The sequence below is a fragment of the Pelobates fuscus genome, chromosome 3 (assembly GCF_036172605.1).
Source record: "Pelobates fuscus isolate aPelFus1 chromosome 3, aPelFus1.pri, whole genome shotgun sequence".
Classification (NCBI taxonomy): Eukaryota; Metazoa; Chordata; class Amphibia; order Anura; family Pelobatidae; genus Pelobates; species Pelobates fuscus.
The window spans coordinates 275,342,928-275,364,699 of record NC_086319.1 but is presented as its reverse complement, the minus strand read 5'-3'; the positions used below and the strand labels follow the sequence as shown (position 1 = coordinate 275,364,699).

General features: G+C 44.6%; 1 protein-coding gene across 1 annotated transcript in view; it reads right to left on the bottom strand.

The window, feature by feature from the left end:
• Nucleotides 1–21,772, bottom strand: part of FAM178B (family with sequence similarity 178 member B) — a 958,733-nt gene that overhangs the window by 389,104 nt on the left and 547,857 nt on the right. Inside the window, exon 10 of the mRNA XM_063445563.1 lies at nucleotides 18,390–18,487. Coding sequence (XP_063301633.1) covers nucleotides 18,390–18,487 — 98 coding nt within the window. The remainder of the gene's footprint in view (nucleotides 1–18,389; nucleotides 18,488–21,772) is intronic.

Sequence of the window (21,772 nt, the reverse complement as noted above, 5' to 3'; positions counted from 1 at the left end):
GTCTCTGCCCACTCAGCAACCCACCAAGGCAGACTACCAGTCCCCCACACAGCCGTGGTGAGACACCTGGACCTGGACAAAGTTCTCCTCTACCCAGTTATTGTGGGTGGGCTGTACTGCTGTTTCTGTTTTGTGGGTGGGTTGCTGGACTAACCAGGGCACTGACCGGCAGGAGGTCAGATACCCTGTTAGTCTGGGGGGTAAAGGGGAGAAGTGTGGCGAAACCGACCTCGCCACGTGTGCTTGGAGGGGGCTGCTTGCCCGCCTCTTGCCTTTGGACTATGGCCCTGGGAGATTGGGCCCTTTTACAAAACATATTCGGCCCTAACAGAGTGCATGTCACTCATTCTGGCCCTTTAACCCCTTAAGGACACATGACATGTGTGACATGTCATGATTCCCTTTTAGTCCAGAAGCTTGGTCCTTAAGGGGTTAAACACAGTGGGGCCATTCGATACTTGCCCTGTGTGAGCAGTGATACCCCCAGATAGCTATGCCATGGAGCCTATTCATATAATGAAAGACTTTGGGAAAGACTTTGGCTCCATGGCAATTAAACTGTATTTGTGTGGTCTGCGTGCCATTCACCTAATAATGTGCACGCAGACCTGAGCTATCTGGGGATATGTTACATGTCTGTGTTTAATGTATAAAAAGTAACTTTATATATTTTAAAACATAATCTTGTATTTAGGTCCCCACATGTGTAATGGAGTTTTGTCTTTGACCTGGGAGATAATTGGATTACTTCTCCAATTATCTCCAGGGCAGAAGGGAGGAAACCAGGATACATTGTGGGGATGTTTTACTTTTCCTGTTTGAGCAGATTAAAATACTGCCAGCCAGGGGGAACAAAAGATACTTTTACTAACTTTTGAACCCCTGGTCTGATTCATGCCATTTTTTAATATGTTGTTCCCCTGAATGGATTGATTGTGGATATGTATTTTTATGTGAATGTGATGTATGGTTTTAAAGTTACAGAGTATGTGTGGAAACTGTATTTTTACTGTATGTAATAATTATGTTAATTGCTTATCTGAGGGGAGGGGATGTGTGGGTTGTACTGTTGCTTGATTGGTTGTTTTATGCCTCCCCCTGGGTGTGTCCTGTATGTGCACAACTGTAATAAAAACCAGGCTGGGTGTTGCAGACCTCAGATTCTGCTTGACCCTCAAACCGATGTGTCGTCTCGTTTTGGGGGGAATTGGATTGTATGCTGACTGCCAGGAGTGTAAGCGGATTGTATGCTTTTCCTGTTCAGCTATTCCAGGGTTCGTGTGTTTCCAGTCGGGAGTTGGAAGATTTGTACAGTTTGCAGTCCGGGAGATTAGTGCTTGCAGTAGCTGCTGGTCTATGGAAAAGGGGGATATCGCCTAAACTGGGTTTTATCCTCTTGTAAATGAAACGGTCCGTTACAATAGCACTTTTTTTAATACTATTTTTTTAAGGCGCACCCGGAAATAAAGGAGGTTTTAAGGAAACAGGATACACAGCAAACTTTTGGAATCAGGGGGCAGATCCTCAGGAAACGGGACACAAGGCACTTGGAGGGAGATTGGCTAACATCTATATATCCTCTCTATGGAGATCTCTGATCAGCGATACTGGCAAACCAATATTATACAGACACTGTTGCAGAAACTTGCAATTGTTAAAATTACTGTGTCTTAATAACACTACTCAAATTATAGAATGGGTAAAGAAAAAATATTCTAAGGTACAGTTTCCAGGCTCACTCCTATACATTATTGGATGGGGGTGAGGGGAGGGGGGCATGCTTAATAACAAATTGCCACTTACTTGGTGCCCCACTTGGGCCTTACAGAGGGGATATACCCATGTGGAGCTCAAGACTAGCTACCCGCAGGGGGCATCAATCCACTGAACTTTCAATAGGAGATCTCATTGGATAACCCAGGAATATAGCAGACTTCACATGTTGCCTGATAGGGTACAGGTGGAATCACTGGGGGAAGATAGCCAGCCTCAGGCACTACTCTCTGTCAACCCTTAAGCCATACATGTCTTAGCTTAGATCCAGGTGTCCCTCAATAAGGGAAACATCCTCAACTTTATTCAGAGCTTCGACAAAACCACCTAGCTAATTGAAGAGTTAAAGAGTGAAACAATAATGAGGATTCTCAAGGAGGGGCTAGAACGAGAAATGTGCTGAATTACTGACTTATGGGTGTTTCTACCACCTTTACCCCATGCATGGGCAGACTGAGTGGTCAGGCACTTCGGATACAGTCTGAGGGCGCAGCTGAGTCATTCACACAACTAAATTGACACAGGCCACTCGAGTCCGCCGCGCAATAACCGTTCCGTCCTCGAGCCCGGTAAGGCAGTGATTACAAGAAGCAGAGGCGGGGCCCGGCAGAGCTGATGATGAATGCAGCCCAATGCGTGTGAGTTTGTGTATGTCTCAATAGGATACAACAAGCAGCAAACCTTTCTTCTCAAAACACTTCCCTCACCCAACCCTGCTTTAACTGCAGTCATAAAGCTGCTCACAGCCCCTACAGGTGAGGCTAATGACCTCGTTAGGTAGTGAGCCAGAACTCCTTAGAAAACCTAGGCTGGACTCATGCACAGCCACTCCGACAGTTGGTGGAGAATCGGCCCTCCCTGCTCTTCCACCCCAGGGACCTGTAGCGGTACTTACCCTCTCCAGGGGCCGGCCGGGGTCCTCTCTTCTCGCCGCGCGCGGTCCTGCTCCTGCACGAGCCGCGCGCAGCTCAGCCAACGATAAGATCAGTCAGGCGGGCAGTGACCGCGAGAAGCGGTCACGTGTCCCGCCCGACACTAAGAGCGCGCCGCGCGTCGCGGGCGCGCTCTTAAAGGGACAGCGGGAGACTAAATTAGAATCAGTCTCCCATTGGCCCCTGTCATGCCACGTTCCCCATACACTCACGTTTTGGGGGCGTGGATATGACAAGGGCCAATCAAAGTGAACTTTAGGGTATTTATACTCACCTGTTTCCCTTGCTCATTGCCCTATCGTGGTTTCTTTCCAGTTCCCTTTAGTGCTTGTATCGTTCAGTTGGTTTTTTGGTGCTTGACCTTGGCTTTGTTCCTGACTCCGCTCTCTCCTTATCCTTGCTTGCTTATCCGCTGTTTTGTCCTCTGTGTACCAGTCCTCGGCTTGTTCTACGTTACGCTGTCTCTCAGTTCCCTTGACCTCGGCTTGTTCTAGACTCTGTCTTTCTTACTCGTCCTAGTCCGGCCATTCTAAGGTCCGGTAAGACGAACCCTGGTTTCTTGTCTCTTGACTATTGAACTATTCCTGCGTGTTGGGGTATATTACCGTGACATTACGATAGGGCCATGGACCCCGCAGGTTTAGGACAACAGATGGCCACTCATGAGGCTAGATTCGCAGAACAGGATCACCGTATGGATCAAATGGCTCAAGCCATCCAGACACTGTTATCCAGATCAGCTCCGGTACCTGTACCTGCGCCTCCTGTAAACCCTATACCAGACACAGCTAATATGCCTAATGCTTCAGCACATCTAACCCCGCCACCTAGGTATGGAGGGGACGCTAAGACATGTAGGGGATTCCTTAATCAAGTGGAGTTCCACTTTGAAATGTACCCACGTTCTTTTCCCACTGATAGATCTAAGGTGGGTTTTCTTATGCACCAGCTTATGGATAAGGCACTAGAATGGGCAAATCCTATTTGGGAGGCTAATGGGCCTATGGTACACGACTTCACTAGCTTCCTCACAGCGTTTCGTAGAACATTTGACACGACTAAAAGGTCAAAAAATGCCGCCAGGGCATTAATGAGAATAAAGCAAGGATCTAATTCTGTAGCCGATTATGCTATTCAGTTCCGTACCCTTGCCTCACAGGTAGATTGGACTAATAATGGGCTTACTACTGCGTTTATGGAAGGTCTGTCTGAAACTATGTTGGATGAGGTAGCAGCTAAGGACCTCCCTGTACCCCTGGAGGACCTGATTGACTATCTTATCGATATAGATAACAGGATCCGTGACAGGTTATATACCAGGTCCAGAAATAGACGTTTTGTTCCCGTTAACTCCCCTAGAGCTGAGACTCCCGAGGGATCTAAAGGTTCTGAGGAGGAACCTATGCAGTTAGGGGTTGCCAAACTTACTGACGCTGAAAAGCTTTATAGGAGAAAGGAGGGACTTTGTCTTTATTGTGGTAGGAGGGGTCATATGAGACAAGAATGTCCCGTGCGTCCGGGAAACTATCGCACCTAAGACCGTATAGAGGACTGGCCTTGGGTGTGACATCACAGTCCTCACATTTGCCTCTTAATAAATTACTTCTCCCTCTTTCCCTGCACCTTGGTAGTAACTGCATAGCAGGGAATATACTAGCCCTGGTTGATTCCGGAGCGGCCGAAAACTTTATTGATTCCAGTTTTGTCAAGGAGAATAACATACCCACCAGAGAGAAGGAGACACCCTTGGCCGTTGAGGCCATAGATGGTAGACCATTATGCTCTCCAGTTATCACACATGAAACTGTTCCACTACATATGTCTACAGGGGTGTTACACTCTGAGACCATTCGGTTTCAGATCATTACTTCTCCTTCCTCTCACCTCGTGTTAGGGTATCCTTGGTTATGTACTCATAATCCCACCATTGATTGGGAGTCAGGACAAATAGTTTCTTGGAGTGATTCTTGCCAAGAGTCTTGTATTGTTAAAATCACCCCTTTGAATTCTACTAATATTCCTCCTGTGCCTACGGTCATACCCCCTCAGTACCTGTCTCTTAAATCTGTTTTTGATAAAAGGGAGGCTGAAAAATTGCCACCTCACAGGCCTTACGATTGTGCTATTAATTTATTACCTGGTACGATGCCTCCCAAAGGGAGAATATATCCTTTATCTCCTCAGGAGAATCTGGTTATGGAGGAATATATTAAGGAATCTCTAGAGAAGGGATTTATAAGAAGATCCTCTTCCCCGGCAGGGGCGGGTTTCTTCTTTGTATCTAAGAAAGATGGCGAATTAAGGCCTTGTATTGACTATAGGGGCCTAAATAAAATCACCGTCAAAAATGCGTACCCCATACCTTTGATCACAGAACTATTTGATAGGCTTAAACAGGCCACAGTTTTTACTAAATTGGACCTTAGGGGTGCTTACAATCTCATACGTATCAAAAAGGATCACGAGTGGAAGACCGCATTCAATACCAGGAGTGGCCACTACGAATATACTGTGATGCCCTTTGGTCTTTGTAACGCCCCAGCAGTTTTTCAAGAATTTATTAATGATGTCCTACGTCAATATATACATACATTCGTTATAGTATACTTGGACGACATATTAATTTATTCTACTGATTTACAGACTCATCACATGCATGTTAAATTAGTGTTGAGAACTCTTCTGGTTAACGGTCTCTATTGCAAACTCGAAAAATGTTCATTTGATCAATCTGAAGTCCAATTCTTGGGTTATATAATCTCTGCCAAGGGTTTTCGTATGGATCCCAAGAAACTGTCTGCCATTATGGAATGGCCTCTTCCTCAGGGTTTGAAAGCCATTCAGCGTTTTCTGGGGTTCTCTAATTATTATAGGCGTTTTATTAAAGGGTTTTCTGCCATTGTAGCACCTATAACCAGAATGACCAAGAAGGATGGTAATACTCATGTCTGGAAACCAGAAGCACTCGAGGCCTTTGAATTCCTGAAGGCTTCATTTGCCTCTGCTCCTATTTTACAGCATCCTGTCCCTTCACTGCCCTTTATTCTTGAAGTTGATGCTTCTGAGATAGGGGTAGGTGCTATCTTGTCTCAAAGAGAGTCACCTGAAAAGCCGTTACACCCTTGTGGCTTCTTTTCCAGACAGATGTCTAAAGCTGAGAAGAATTATGATGTAGGCAATCGTGAACTCCTTGCTATCATTTTGGCGCTCAAGGAATGGAGACATCTGCTAGAGGGTACTAGGGATCCCATCCTCATTTTAACGGATCACAAAAACCTCTCCTACCTTAGTGAAGCAAAAAGATTGTCTTCTAGGCAGGCCAGGTGGTCTCTGTTTTTGTCTCGTTTTAATTACATAATCACATACAGACCGGGTGATCGTAATGCTAAAGCTGACGCTCTGTCCAGACAATTCGAGACTACTGACAAACTCGAGGTCGATGTTACCCCTGTCATTCCGCCTGACAGAATAATAGCTACTACTGTTCTTTCTATTTCGTCTTCTCTCTTACAAGCTATTCAGGCTAAACAAAACTTGGCTCCTGGGGAGAGGCCTGCTGATAAGCTATTCGTTGATATACCGGAGAGACGAGACATCTTGTCATTATATCATGACACTAGAACTGCTGGACACCCTGGTATTTCTAAGACATTCTCAGCAGTTTCTAGATATTTCTGGTGGGCTTCCTTGCGCAAGGACGTCACCGATTACGTTAATGCCTGTAGCACTTGTGCCAGTATGAAGTCCTCCCACAGAGTTCCTTGTGGGTTGTTGCATCCGTTGCCCATACCCGAGAGGCCGTGGTCCAATATATCCATGGATTTTATTGTTGAATTACCTCCCTCTAATGGTAAAACTGTCATCCTGATGATTGTGGATCGGTTTTCTAAGATGGCTCATTTTGTGTCTCTTGTCAAATTGCCATCATCCAAGGAACTTGCCTCTATCTTTGCCAGGGAGGTGTTTCGGTTGCATGGTATTCCCACTTCGATCGTGTCCGATAGGGGTAGCCAGTTTATCTCCAGATTCTGGAGAACGTTTTGTACAGAGATGGGTATCTCCCTCTCGTTTTCTTCCGCCTACCACCCCCAGTCTAATGGAGCTGCTGAACGTGCCAACCAATCTCTAGAGCAGTATCTTCGTTGTTTCGTGTCCCACCATCAGAACAATTGGGCTGACCTTCTTCCTTGGGCTGAGTTTGCTCGTAATAATGCTGCTCATGAATCCTCCGGTAACAGCCCTTTTTACGTTGTTTATGGCCGGCATCCCGTGGTTCTTCCGGCTGCATTCTCCTTACAGGGCATGCCAGCTCTGGACGAACATTTGGCTAGTCTACGTAATACTTGGGAGCAGGTTCAGTGTTCTTTGGTGGCTTCAGCTGCTCGCCAGAAGGTTCAGGCAGACAAGCATCGCAGGGCGGCTCCATCCTATGCTGTGGGAGACCGGGTTTGGCTTTCTACTCGCAATATTCGTCTTCGTGTGCCTTCTATGAAGTTGGCCCCTCGTTTTATTGGTCCTTTTCGTATCTTGCATGTGGTTAATCCTGTCTCGTATGCATTGGATCTTCCTAAAAATCTACGCATTCCTAACGTGTTTCATACCTCCTTGTTAAAACCCCTCCTGTGCAACCGTTATACTCGGCATGTCCCTCCTCCTCCTCCGGTTTCTGTGGAAGGCCATGAGGAGTTTGAAGTGGCGGCTGTAATTGACTCTCGTTTGCTTCGGGGTCGCCTCCAATATCTGGTACATTGGAAGGGCTATGGGTCTGAGGAACGCAGTTGGATTTCCGCTGACGCTGTTCACGCTCCTCGCCTTGTGCGTTCTTTCCACGCTCGTTTTCCTGCCAGGCCTGCTCCTCCCCGCCCGGTGGGCGTGTCTTCAGGGGGGGGTACTGTAGCGGTACTTACCCTCTCCAGGGGCCGGCCGGGGTCCTCTCTTCTCGCCGCGCGCGGTCCTGCTCCTGCACGAGCCGCGCGCGGCTCAGCCAACGATAAGATCAGTCAGGCGGGCAGTGACCGCGAGAAGCGGTCACGTGTCCCGCCCGACACTAAGAGCGCGCCGCGCGTCGCGGGCGCGCTCTTAAAGGGACAGCGGGAGACTAAATTAGAATCAGTCTCCCATTGGCCCCTGTCATGCCACGTTCCCCATACAGTCACGTTTTGGGGGCGTGGATATGACAAGGGCCAATCAAAGTGAACTTTAGGGTATTTATACTCACCTGTTTCCCTTGCTCATTGCCCTATCGTGGTTTCTTTCCAGTTCCCTTTAGTGCTTGTATCGTTCAGTTGGTTTTTTGGTGCTTGACCTTGGCTTTGTTCCTGACTCCGCTCTCTCCTTATCCTTGCTTGCTTATCCGCTGTTTTGTCCTCTGTGTACCAGTCCTCGGCTTGTTCTACGTTACGCTGTCTCTCAGTTCCCTTGACCTCGGCTTGTTCTAGACTCTGTCTTTCTTACTCGTCCTAGTCCGGCCATTCTAAGGTCCGGTAAGACGAACCCTGGTTTCTTGTCTCTTGACTATTGAACTATTCCTGCGTGTTGGGGTATATTACCGTGACAGGACCCTAATAACAACAGAGAAAAAACCTACATTTAAACTTAACTTTACCTGGGGCTGCATTGCTTAACCACATGTCAGGATAGTGGCTACGCAAAAGTCTGGGTGCCAGATATACACCCTTGACCACCACCCCCAACACTCTGTCACAATATATCTATATATTCTCATGTATAGTATTTGCTTTTGAATGTATGGGGTGTGCCTGTATGTAGTGTTGATGTTTGAATGCAGGGGTATATTTGTGTGAAGTGTTGGAGTTTGAATACTGAGATGTATACACTGCATATATATATATATATATATATATATATATATATATATATATATATATATATATATATACAGTATATATGGCAGTGTATACATCTCAGTATTCAAACTCCAACACTTCACACAAATATACCCCTGCATTCAAACATCAACACTACATACAGGCACACCCCTACATTCAAAAGCAAATACTATACATGAGTAAACCACTGCTTTCAAATGGTAACAGTACATAACAACACATTACACAGAAATACACCCCAACATTCACACACAAAAATATGCTTACATATGCATACAAACACTGCTCAGTGCTAGTACAACCCTGCAAGGATGGGCAAATGGTAGATCCCCAGCTGGGAGTTGTACGACGATCTACATTTCTTTCCATCCTTGCAATAAGGGGGCTCAAAAAAATTCTTGGACCAGGGCCCTATCTATTTTAGCTCCACCACTGAGCGCAATGCAGATTATCAACTTAAAAATTGGTACATATAGAAAACATTCATATAGCAAAGCAGGGGAATAATAAATCAGAGGCAAACATTACTGCTTAGTAACCCCTCTAGTTGCAGTCACTCAGATGGCCACTAAAGGACTTCCTGGGTCAGTGCTGCACAGTGTACAGCACCTACGTTCAGCATACCCACGCTCTGCGTGTAAACGCCAAATGCTCTCCATAGAGATGAATTTCTTCAGTGCATGTCTATGAGGAGATGCTTACTGATGCAGCACATCATTTTGCTGCGTATGTGCAATAGCCTCCCAATGCTTTCTTATGTAAAGCAGTGGATTGGCTGAGATGGTTAAATGCATGATCTCAGACATGGAGGTGGAGCCAACGGCGACAAGATTGGTGAAGCTCTGGAAAAAAAGTAAATAAAATAACCTTTAAGTTGTAGGAAAGGGGGGCTGAGGACCTGAAATGTATTCTTACAATCTTATCCGTCTACTACAGCTCCTATCTCCCAGGAAGCCCCAAACCACCAGCTGCCCACACTACAGTCTCTATCCCCCAGTTACATCCTCTACACCCACTACAGTCTTCCTTCCCCCACTATATCCCCTATATCACCACTACAGCCCCTACCACCTCACTACAGCTCCTGTTCCCCATAAGAGTCCTGATCCCCCCACTACAGCCCATAACCACCCAACCCCCCACACTACTGTCTCTATCCCAATTACAACCTCTATAACCCCACTACAGCTCCTATTCCACCATTAGAGTCCTTATTTGTAACACAAGAATGAACATGTGGACGGTGCATGTATGTGGGCGTGATGTATATTTGTGTAGCTTGCAAGTTGGTGGGTACAAGTGATGTAGATTAATTTAGAAATAAACAAATATGTTTAAATGTCTATCTGTTCCTGTCCAAATCTGAGATGATTAAATTGCGTATACGCAGAAGTAAGCTCACACTGACACATGGAGTTCAGGTTAAAAGCACTTCAGAAAATTTAATACAATCTGGTTGGAAAACAGTTGTGCAGATCTTTTTAAAAGCAAAATGACATCATCATTGAATATCAGATAATAACAAATAAACATCATTGATTGGATTAAACATTATGTGACTAACTTCGTGTCCACCCACCAATATTATTAATTGGCTCAGGGGTTTGAGTGACCAGCTAGGTGTCCTCCCACCGGGAGGTGGTATTGTTCTGGACAAGGGTGTGGACAGAAGGCTCAGGCGCCATCTTTCCCAGCATGAGGTTTACTCGGTGGAAAGGGGGGCTTGAGCGTCATTTTACACAGTCAGTGATATCAGGCCTCATGTCCAGGTGCAAGGTCTCTTATGAATAGAACATTTCATTACTACTGTGTTCTCGTGGCCTTCAAACTATACTATCTTACAAGTCTTAAGGAGTAGCCAGCACCTCCTGGTACTTGTCCTTGTAGGAAACACGGTCTTTGTCTACTGTATTAATTGGGTTGAGAAGTTCAGTCACGTAAGGTAGTTTTAAAATGAACAAGTTAAGTCATGAGGACAAAATGGAGGATTTGAAGAAGTCAGGTTAGGAGGACAAAATGGAGGATTGTCACAATATAAGGTTAAAATGGAGTTAGTACAATAATTCAATACAAGTACAATAATAATTTTTAATAATTCCACATCAGTCCCCCCTATGAAATGTTAGATTCTAAGAGATAAAACTTTATTATGTTAGTATCAGAAGACGTGTTAACCCAAAGGCACAAAAATGACTGGAGTAACGGTTCTCAAAGTCTTCTTAGTTCTTCAGAGGGACATCATAAATAGACAAGCTTACATTACCATATGGACTTGTGTTATCTGGAATATAGGCACAAGTAGTCATGGTGACAGGTAAACGTTGTTGGTTGCAATAGATATAATAAATGCAAATCAAAATATTATTATTATTATTAGCAGTGACGGTTGGGAAAATGGACTCAAACTTTCCTTTTACTGCAAAATCATCTGGTACCCCCCTTGGCACACCTATGGCATCAATATATATATATCAATCAAACTTTCCCTTTAGAGGGGTGCTCCTCTTTATGTTCTGAAGCATGAATGTGGTGTGTCAAGAGTACCTTGTCATGTATTATGTGTATGGACATAATAACCTTGGCTAGGGCGCATTTGCTTATGCATTGTAGTATTAAACCTGTCCCACGCTACATCAGCGTAGGTGGACTCGGATCATTTAGTCAATATTAATATCACCACAAACTCAGGATGGGCAAATAATCCTGAGGGAGCTTGGCGTTTGGATCTTTTTAGCTTCACGAGGTCTCCTTTTGGGGTCCTCGGCTTTCCATCGATGGCAGGTGGTCAGGCATTATTATGGCCATCAAACACCTACTTGCTGGTATCTTTTTATTTAACAAGTCATTTTTTCTTTAGAGTCAAAAGTGTGTCAAAATCAACAAATGTCACTTCTCATGTTGCAGAGAGAGTCTTGAATCTGGAACAATGAATCCACTGAGTGATCTCTGCAACTTTCACAATGCACTACTGGGTATATGGTCTTGGATGTCACATTGATGACCGGCTAGACTTCTGGCCATCCTGACAAAATGTCTATGATAACTAGTGCATATTTGACCCAGTAGCTCTTTGTCATCTGGATTCTTGAAAGGGATATTGAGAGTTAGCTAGGTGCTTAGGAGTATTTTAGAGATCAAAGAGTTCATGAGGGTCTTGGATAGGTATAAAGTTCCATGGGCTCACTGCCCAGTACATGTTTTTGGGTAAACAGAGCTTAAGAGCGTTGGAGTACAGCCCGTCTTCAAGGGTTGCCCCTTTCTGTTTTTCCAGCTTTGTATTTCTTCAGGGTCAGTAGCTGCTTTGTCATTCTCTTAGAAGCTTGAGATCTGTAGGTAGGATCTACATGGTGAGTATAGAAGTTTCTTTAGCGGACACCATTCTGTCCACTTCCCTTGGTGCACTTGTGGCTTGGTTGGCAGCTTTTAGTCAGCTGAGTGGTGCTTCTTATCTTCCAGATTGATCCAAAATAATGTGCTGCACCCAGGGCATGTCTTGAGTCAGTGTAGATATTGGCATGTCTTCCTTCAGGCATTTTGTATGCCACTGAGAAGGCTGTCAATTCAGCGTCTTGAGCAGATGTGAGTGAGGAAAGTGAAGGTGCTTGACGTACCTGATCTTCTGTAGCAACAGCAAATCCAGTATGGTACCTTTCCTCTTTATCCGCAAACAGAGTGGAGTCAGGATCTGGTAAAGCTACTGCATGCTCTGTTGAAAGGTGTCTTGTTTCTTCTTTCATCTGTTCAAAGCAACCATGAGGAGCAGTAGAAGAGGTTTCCTCACCTATTTCTGTGTGAGATTGGGGGGTATTTGTCTTTCTATTCACAGTTCTCTTGCTGACCCCCCTCTGTAGAGATCTGTAAATTGAATGTTCATGTTTTGTTCTAATGAGTCAGGTTCCTTTCATGAGATTTCTGGGGACTTAGTGTAGAAAAAACATGAGGGACAGCCACCTCCCTTACAGGTGTCTTACTTCCATGGGAATCTGGGTCAGGACCGCACTATTTCTTTGAGAGTGCCCAAAACAGTTCTTTCATGTCTGAATAATTTTAATTTTTCGTTAGTGTGGTATTCCCCCCTGGGAAGTGGCGGAAGAGTGGCCAGAGCAACTTTTCTTCAAAATATAATGTTGTCAGGTAGAGGCAGAGTCGTCTATGAGTGGAGGAAATTGGTAAGGAATAAGAAGGGAGGAAGCATATAAAGGATACAGATATGGTGGTGGGGAGATGGAAGAATGAGTAGCGGATAGAGTGATAGGGAAGAAGGTGGAGTAGGAGGAGGAGAAGGAGGAGTAGAGGAGAAGTAGGAGGAGAGAGGAGAAGGTGGAGTGGAAGGAGAAAGTGGAGTAGAGGGAGGAGTAGGAGGAGGAGTAGAGGGGAAGTAGGAGGAGAGAGGAGAAGGTGGAGTAGAGGGAGGAGTAGGAGGAGAAAGTGGAGTAGAGGGAGGAGAAGGAAGAAGAAGGAGGAGTAGAGGGGAAGTAGGAGGAGAGAGGAGAAGGTGGAGTAGAGGGAGGAGTAGGAGGAGGAGAAGAGGAGAAGTAGGAGGAGAGAGGAGAAGGTGGAGTAGAGGAAGGGGTAGGAGGAGAAAGTGGAGTAGAGGGAGGAGTAGGAAGAGGGGGAGGAGTAAGAGCAGGAAGGAGGAGTAGGAGGAGGAGAAGGTGGAGTAGAGGGAGGAGTAGGAGGAGGAGTAGAGGGGAAGTAGGAGGAGAGAGGAGAAGGTGGAGTAGAGGGAGGAGTAGGAGGAGAAAGTGGAGTAGAGGGAGGAGTAGGAAGAAGAAGGAGGAGTAGAGGGGAAGTAGGAGGAGAGAGGAGAAGGTGGAGTAGAGGGAGGAGTAGGAGGAGGAGAAGAGGAGAAGTAGGAGGAGAGAGGAGAAGGTGGAGTAGAGGAAGGGGTAGGAGGAGAAAGTGGAGTAGAGGGAGGAGTAGGAAGAGGGGGAGGAGTAAGAGCAGGAAGGAGGAGTAGGAGGAGGAGAAGGTGGAGTAGAGGGAGGGGCAGTAGGGGAAAGTGGGGGACTGCAGATGAAGGGGAGGGATCGGTGGGAGGAATAAGCGGGGGTGGGCAGGTAAGGGAGCAGACAGGTGATGTAGCAATGGAGGAGACATCAGAAATCAAGACTAGGTAGAAATGCAATGGAGGCTGCAAATAGCCCATGTACAACAACTATTAACTGGCCCTATGCTTTCCCTAGAGAAAAATAATAAAAGGCTAACATGCTCATCTTGTCTCCACAAGCCTCGAACGTTTCACTCCCATGGGTGGCCCATGATGGCTTGCCCACCACTTCTCCACACGGGGTCTTGTGCCCGCGGAGACAGACGCTATCCCTGACTCTAGTTCTTAATTTAATAATTTATATCTAACATCTCAAAATGTAATTTCTACTTATATCACAAATATACATTATCACAATTTTATGTCTCGTAAATGGGATAAAATTTATTCTACTCTTCACTGATAATGTATTTTTAAAACATACAAAATAGACAAATAACATTGCCTTCTGCAAAATAAATGGAAAAGATAATGGAGATTTTGTTAAGCTTATAAATGGCTATACATTGATTCACATTTCTTGTTCTCCAGTTTCTGGCTGTTGATGACAATGTACAATGTAATAGAGCAGCGGAAAATGCTAGTAGAATGCTTGGTTGCATAGGGAGAGGTATTAGCAGTAGGAAGAGGGAAATGCTCATGCCATTGTACAGAACACTGGTGGGACCTCACTTAGAGTACTGGATACAGTACTGGAGACCATATCTTCAGAAGGATATGGATACCTTAGAGAGAGTTCAAAGAAGGGCTACTAAACTGGTTCATGGATTGCAGGGTAAAATTCACCAGGAAAGGTTAAAGGATCTTGACAGGTATAGCTTGGTGAAAAGACGAGACAGGGGAAATATGATAAAAGCATTTTTAAATACATAAAGGGAAACAACACAGTAAAAGTGGAGACTATATTTAAAAGAAGTAAAACTACCATAACAAGAGGACATAGTCTCAAAAATAGAGGGACCAAGGTTTAAAAATAATATCAGGAAGTATTACATTACTGAGAGGGTAGTGGATGCATGGAATAGCCTTCCAACTGGAGTGGTAGAGGTTAACTCAGTAGAAGTGTTTTAAGCATGCGTGGGATAGGCATAAGGCTAAGCACTTGCTGCTAGTAACAGATCTAGAATTAATATACTATAATGCCCAAAGTCTCAATTCCTACGCATATGCAATAATAAAATATCTGGGCTTACAACAAAAATTATGTTAGTCAGTCTTTAAACTTGGCTTATTCATTTGTTCAAGAAATCTTGGTTTATTAGAACTTTCTTTTAGTAAATGTTCTTTAAGATAACCCTTCTTTCAGCATGTTATCAATCTTTGTACACAAAGCTAAAACACACTTGTTACTTATACATGAAACGATAGACATATATATTCTATCTACATATTAACCAATACTTGTCACAGACACCTTCCTGACACAGGGAAACTAATAGCAGGATAATCCTAGTAACCGTAACCTTTTTGTTCATAATATATGGGAATTAAGGAAGACAGCATGTCTTTAAGATAGGATGAGCATGACACAATACACGGGCGGAAAATAAATAAATAAAATAAATAAATAAACTCACGGAATGCAAACAATATACCTACAGCCATTAATCACTTTTCCTCTTCACAATCTAGCTTAACAACTTTGCATATTCCCTCTATCCACATTGCATAGCAATGCAACAAATCACACTTGCCTTTACATTTTTAACTCGTCCAAATAATTCTCTATTCCTGCATCAGATTCACTTTCCTAATCTTCGTAATAAACACTGAGCTACATCCCTGACTCCTTATCTTATACAACAGTCTTGGAGAAAATACTTTGTTCCGTTGCTAAATCTTATTAGTTTCTGAATAATTTTACTGAACGCAGAACTGAAAAACCAGGAATGTCACCCCTCCCTCTCCCCCCTCGCGTCTCACAGAAGGCAAGGAGAGAGCCAGCATGAAGTTTTTTAACCATGTCAGCGCTGGAAAGACAGTTACGTTACAATTATTGCAAAAGCAAAGAGACACAAAAACACAACATTTAATAATACTCTTCAGTGAAACTCAATACAAAACCCCCACCCTCTACCAGGGTAATGGCTAACACAAAATACAAAAAACAATTATTATAATATACATACATTCTTAACCCTTTGTGATCTAGTTCTTCCTCAACCCTACCTTCCTGCTGAATAGCATTGCTACTCTGTACCAGTAAGCTTGCTTTCTTCTCTGTCAGTAATCTACCACATGAAGGCACAGCAATTTTACACACTTTAGCAATCTCTATCTTCAACTAGATCACACGCGCTAGCCAGCCCTTATTGGGCTTTTCCTAACCCTGTTCCATTCCCCTCCTATACAGGCATCCCAGATATAGGGGAAAGAAGATTAAACAGATTATCTACAATGGTCAGCTGCCACTCAGAAAGGGTGGGTCCCTCCAAGTGCATCTTCCCAAAACGCAGACTAGTCACTAATTCCGTGTACCCGAGGTGGTAGCCACGGATTGGAGTGGGGTGAGAAGTGTGTGACCAATCACTTCTCTCACAAGAGAAATAGTAGAGGATAGTATAATAGTATAGGAAGTGTAGAAAAGATAAAAAGGTAAGGAAATCCTTAGAGACAGACACAGGAGTTCATGAGACTCCTGATTAAACAGACAAGACAACAATACAGTTGAAATACAGTGCATGCATCACAGTTCAAATGAAATCAACAGTAATTCCTTTCCTTTACTCGTGTGCTTACTCCAAAGTCACCTCCCTCAATCCCGTAGTATCTTACTACCAACGGCCAAGGATAACAACTAACACCGGTCCGAAATCCATATGCCTCCCTCGTCACAGCAGCCCACTAATAGTGTCTGCGCTACCCTCACTCTTGTAGTGCCCCTATAAAGACCCACTTTATAAGTCCCACTACTCCGTGGTGATGAAGACAGCAATGCCTGCCCGAATTCACACACCACAAAATAAAAATTGGAATGGCTCCAGCTCAGCGCTCAAAGCTGGAGGGTACCACCACTCTGCAAGCAGAGTAACGTGCACAGAGAAGCTAGCTAGGCTATCAAAGTGACACAAGAAGGATCCCCAGGAAACTATGAGTCTACACAATCTCCACAGATCCAACACACCTCTTTTTCCCTACAGCCCCAGCCACGAGGCTCCTAAAAGAGTTAAACAGGAAAAGATGACCCCCAGGAACACATCCACAGGTCAACCCCCCTTTTTCCCTACAACCACAGCACCGTGGTTCCTAAAAGGGGTAAAACAGGCAACAGAAGACCTAGGCAAATCCCCTCAGGTCCACCCCCCGTTATCCCAAAAGAGGTAAAATACAAACAGATAAACAGACAAACCGAAGACCCAGGCAAGTCCCCTCAGGTCCACCCCCCTTTATCCCAAAAAGGGGAAAACAAGCAAGACAGAACCCCAGGCAAATCCCCTGCAGGTCCACCCCCCCTTTATCTCAAAATGGGGAAACAGGCAAACAATTCAAACACAATTCAAACACACCCAGGCAACAGATAGACTAAAATTGCAGGTAAACAAGTGAGTAACGAGACACCGGGCAAGATATTACCTGTCTTTGATGTCCTCCCGGGAAGCAGTCACAGACACGTGGACGGGTCAATCAAAGGGGCCGGAACATACCGGTGGCTCTGCAGAAGTCTCTACCGTGTACTTGGAGGTGATCAGTCTCCCTTCCTACCCCCAGGATTCCCCCGTCCAACAGCATCTTCCTTAGGACGGCTCACCGGCCAGACATAGCCCGATGCCCCACGTTGGGCGCCAAATTGATGTAGATTAATTTAGAAATAAACAAATATGTTTAAATGTCTATCTGTTCCTGTCCAAATCTGAGATGATTAAATTGCGTATACGCAGAAGTAAGCTCACACTGACACATGGAGTTCAGGTTAAAAGCACTTCAGAAAATTTAATACAATCTGGTTGGAAAACAGTTGTGCAGATCTTTTTAAAAGCAAAATGACATCATCATTGAATATCAGATAATAACAAATAAACATCATTGATTGGATTAAACATTATGTGACTAACTTCGTGTCCACCCACCAATATTATTAATTGGCTCAGGGGTTTGAGTGACCAGCTAGGTGTCCTCCCACCGGGAGGTGGTATTGTTCTGGACAAGGGTGTGGACAGAAGGCTCAGGCGCCATCTTTCCCAGCATGAGGTTTACTCGGTGGAAAGGGGGGCTTGAGCGTCATTTTACACAGTCAGTGATATCAGGCCTCATGTCCAGGTGCAAGGTCTCTTATGAATAGAACATTTCATTACTACTGTGTTCTCGTGGCCTTCAAACTATACTATCTTACAAGTCTTAAGGAGTAGCCAGCACCTCCTGGTACTTGTCCTTGTAGGAAACACGGTCTTTGTCTACTGTATTAATTGGGTTGAGAAGTTCAGTCACGTAAGGTAGTTTTAAAATGAACAAGTTAAGTCATGAGGACAAAATGGAGGATTTGAAGAAGTCAGGTTAGGAGGACAAAATGGAGGATTGTCACAATATAAGGTTAAAATGGAGTTAGTACAATAATTCAATACAAGTACAATAATAATTTTTAATAATTCCACATCACAAGCAGGGCCCATGATCTTCTATTGCCCAGGGGCCTCATGAGTTGTCAGTCTGCTCCTGACCCCATATGTAACAAATGATTGCTCTTATAATTAAAAAAATTGAAATGTATACATATTTCTATGACTGACCGTTCACCTTTATAAAAACTAAGAAAGATTACCCTAGAAGAAGAAACTTTTGATTACTTACTGTGCCTTGTTAGTAGTGTCCGGTATCATCTGAACTACACTTAGAAGATTGTGATGGTGAGATGATATTTGACTTAATGATATGCATAACTTTGGCATCTAAAGAACAAAAAAATAGAACTCACTAAGTTTGTTTTTCTTGGTAGGTTTGATGAAGTACTGTTAGTATTGTTCCATTTCCAATACTAATATATTATTAGAATACAGTAGCTGTTATGCTTTTTTTTTTATTATTATTATTTTTGGTGTGCAGAGAGTTGTACATAAGCCCCCACAACAACAAGGACGGGCACAATCATAGTAATACATAATGACACTTATCATATAGTTAACAAAGTTTGCAAGACACTGTGACATCACTGTGGACATTACGCACTTTTTATATAAGTATAGTAGGGTTGTAGCCCTGGTTGAGGAGTCATAGCATTCTAGCATATTTGGGTCATGTGACGGTGGTCCTCTTCCAGGTTGATTTAAGGCAGTATTTATAGGCTAACTAGAGTGAGTGGATGCGAGGTATTAACATGCTGGGTGCTTATAAGTAACAAATGAGTGACGTGAGGGTGGTTGTAGAGTATTGGTTTGTAGCTTCTTAGCTCATGAGGATTGGATGTGAGGCAAACGTTTGGTAGCCAAAGTGGTGAAGTAAGTAGTATCAGGAGGACTATTTGGTTCCCCAAAGAGGTAAGTGCCTCTAACCTAGGGGGCATCAGGGAGGGGGGGAGGGTGGGAAGTGCCTAATGTGTGTGTGTGTGTGTTCGAGACAGGGCTTAGACTGCTCCCAGCAGGGCCTGGCGATGTAAGACATGAGTAACAAAAGGGTCATATTTTAGTATTTTGGTAACAGAGAGAACTAAAGCAAAAAATACAAATACAGAATATTGATCTGTTACAGGTTGCTTCCAAACGTGGAGTGGTGTCTTCCCCCATATCAGTCCGGTGGTTGGCGTGGTTCTTGGTGTGTTTCTTGGTACGAATGGTGCTGCTGCTTCTGGGTCCCAGGCTTGGGTAAGAGGTGTTGTAGAGGTGGCAGGTGTGGCGTCTGTAAGACCCAGAGCCTGGAGCAGCGCCTCTGCTTCAGATTCTGTTGAGAGCTTGTGGACAGTTCTGTTGTGGGATACAAGAAGGGATCTTGGCGTCCCCCATCTGAATGCCACCCCTGCAGAACGTAGGTGGCTAGTGAGGGCTGCCAGCGATTTTCGCTATTGTAGCGTGACCAAGGTAAGGTCCTGGTACAATGTTAGATTCCTCGAACAACAATGGGGTCTTGCCCTTCACTGCTGCCATGATGTGGCTTTTGTCTTGGGGTAACAAGCAACAAATGATTACATCGCCCGTGATTGGGGTTGAGGCCTTGGTGATGGTAGGTAGGCAGTCCAGTCCAGCCATGGTGAACTTTTTGGCCAGAGCTGCAGGTAGTAGAGTGGCAATGAGTCTCCTCACGTAGTGGGGTAATTCCTCTGTTGTTATCGTGGGGGGTACCCCTCTGACTTTAACGTTGTTGTGGCGGTGTCTGTCTTCCTGCGCGGTCATTTATAGCGCCATGGTGTGCTGTGCAGTTTGGATTTTGTGCATTGCGTTTTGCACCTCAGTTAGTTCACAGCGTAGTTTTCCTATGTCCCCTTCAGCTGCGTTCGCCCTCTCATTGATCTGTCTTATGTTTGATTTTAGGGTAGCCATGTCTGCAGTGAGGAGCCTCTGCAGTGTATTCTGCATGTTATAGAGGTCCTGCTTTGTGGCAGGGGCTGTCCCCCCAGGTATGTCTGTGGAGTTGGTCTGTTCTTCTCTTGTGTTGCTGGGGTCGGTTTGGGGGTCTGGCTTGGCATATTTGGGGTTGTTGGGAGGTTTGGGTTTTCAGGGCCGTCTGTGGTCGCCATTTTTGTTGGTACTTGACTCATGAAAGTGCCGATGTCCCGTTGCTCTGGGTTATTACCGGACTGTGGCTTCTGGGATCTTTGTCCCATTGCTGGCGGGAGATGTGTGGGTGTTGGGATGCGGCAGTCAGGCGTGTCAGCAGCACTGTACAGGCTCCTTTTGCAAAGGTGCTCCTCGAGGTATGCGGGCGCCTGTGAGTAGTAGGCCCCAGACCTGCGTTTCAGCTTCCCCTGCTTTGGGGTGTATGAGAAAGGCATCAATGGATGCTGCGGACGGTCCCCGATCCATGCCCACAGGTTTTGGAGCTGGATGGGTCTGATGAGCAGAGGGATTGTGCTGGATTTTGGTGCCAAGCCAGGAGCTACCAGAAATGTCCCTCCTGTTTCTTGGTTAGGCTTCGCCCCCTGCTGGTATGCTTTTTTGAATATATATTTTACTCTTTCGATAAAAACATTAAAGGGATAATCCAGGCACAAATAAGAATTTAATGATATGAATATGCTGTATGTCATTGCATGCTCAAAATGATGTAGTGTTTGCACAAAAAAATGATTTGCAGAATTTTGCACCATAAGACTGCCTCCTTAGCCACAACCTTCATGTAGAAATACTTCTTTATGAAAAGTATGCACAGTCTCAGACCCAACAGCACTGATTGAGCAGCTTTTAATTTACAACCTGGTTGCAGGCAGTCAAGGAAACTACACACAGGTAGTGATATCCTTACTATATTTCTCCCTGGGTGTCCTCTCTTTCTAATTGTTTTGTTGTTCATTCAGTGCAGTCAGTGGCTGAGCTTTGTGAATACATTTGATAAGGATGCATTTTTCCAGAGGGAGGGGAATGGCTGGATTTACAAGTTGGGCGCCTGAAGGCACAAAATTCTAAGGCGCCCCTGCTCTCCAACCTCAAACTAAGTCAGAAATGCTTAAAACCCTTTAATTCACTTGTCTTGTTGAGACGCCAAAGTCTCTAGGTGCTGGCTCTGTCTCTGCCTTCCACATCGTCAGTGCAAGTGGGGAGCTAATGTGCCTGTGCGACAAGCACCAAAAATGCATAGGCTTTCCCATATAAAAATAATTTAATCAATGCTTTCCACATGCAAAGAATGAGGACATCCAGCGTCATCTCACGCAGTTAAACTCCATCAAAGTGCCTCTTTGGCTGTCTGGTAGACAGCCACTAGAGGCAGTCTTAACCGTGTAATGTAAATATTGCAGTTTCACCCAGACTATTTTAATGAGAAGAAGCCATCTGGGTTCCTCTTGCATCCCTTTAAGGCTAACTAAAGTACAGAGGACACTGACCAAGGTTCCTGGTACTTATCTTCCCATTATACTTTTTAAGCTCAAAAAGGCACATTATAAGTTCTGAAAACAATTTAATTTAGGCATAAACTATGAAGATTTGAGCATGGAAAAAATACAACATTTTTACGAGGCCATACCCCTATGTATTAAAGTAGTATTGATGCCCGAAGTGTCCTGTTTAATAGCACTTTTTAAAGTA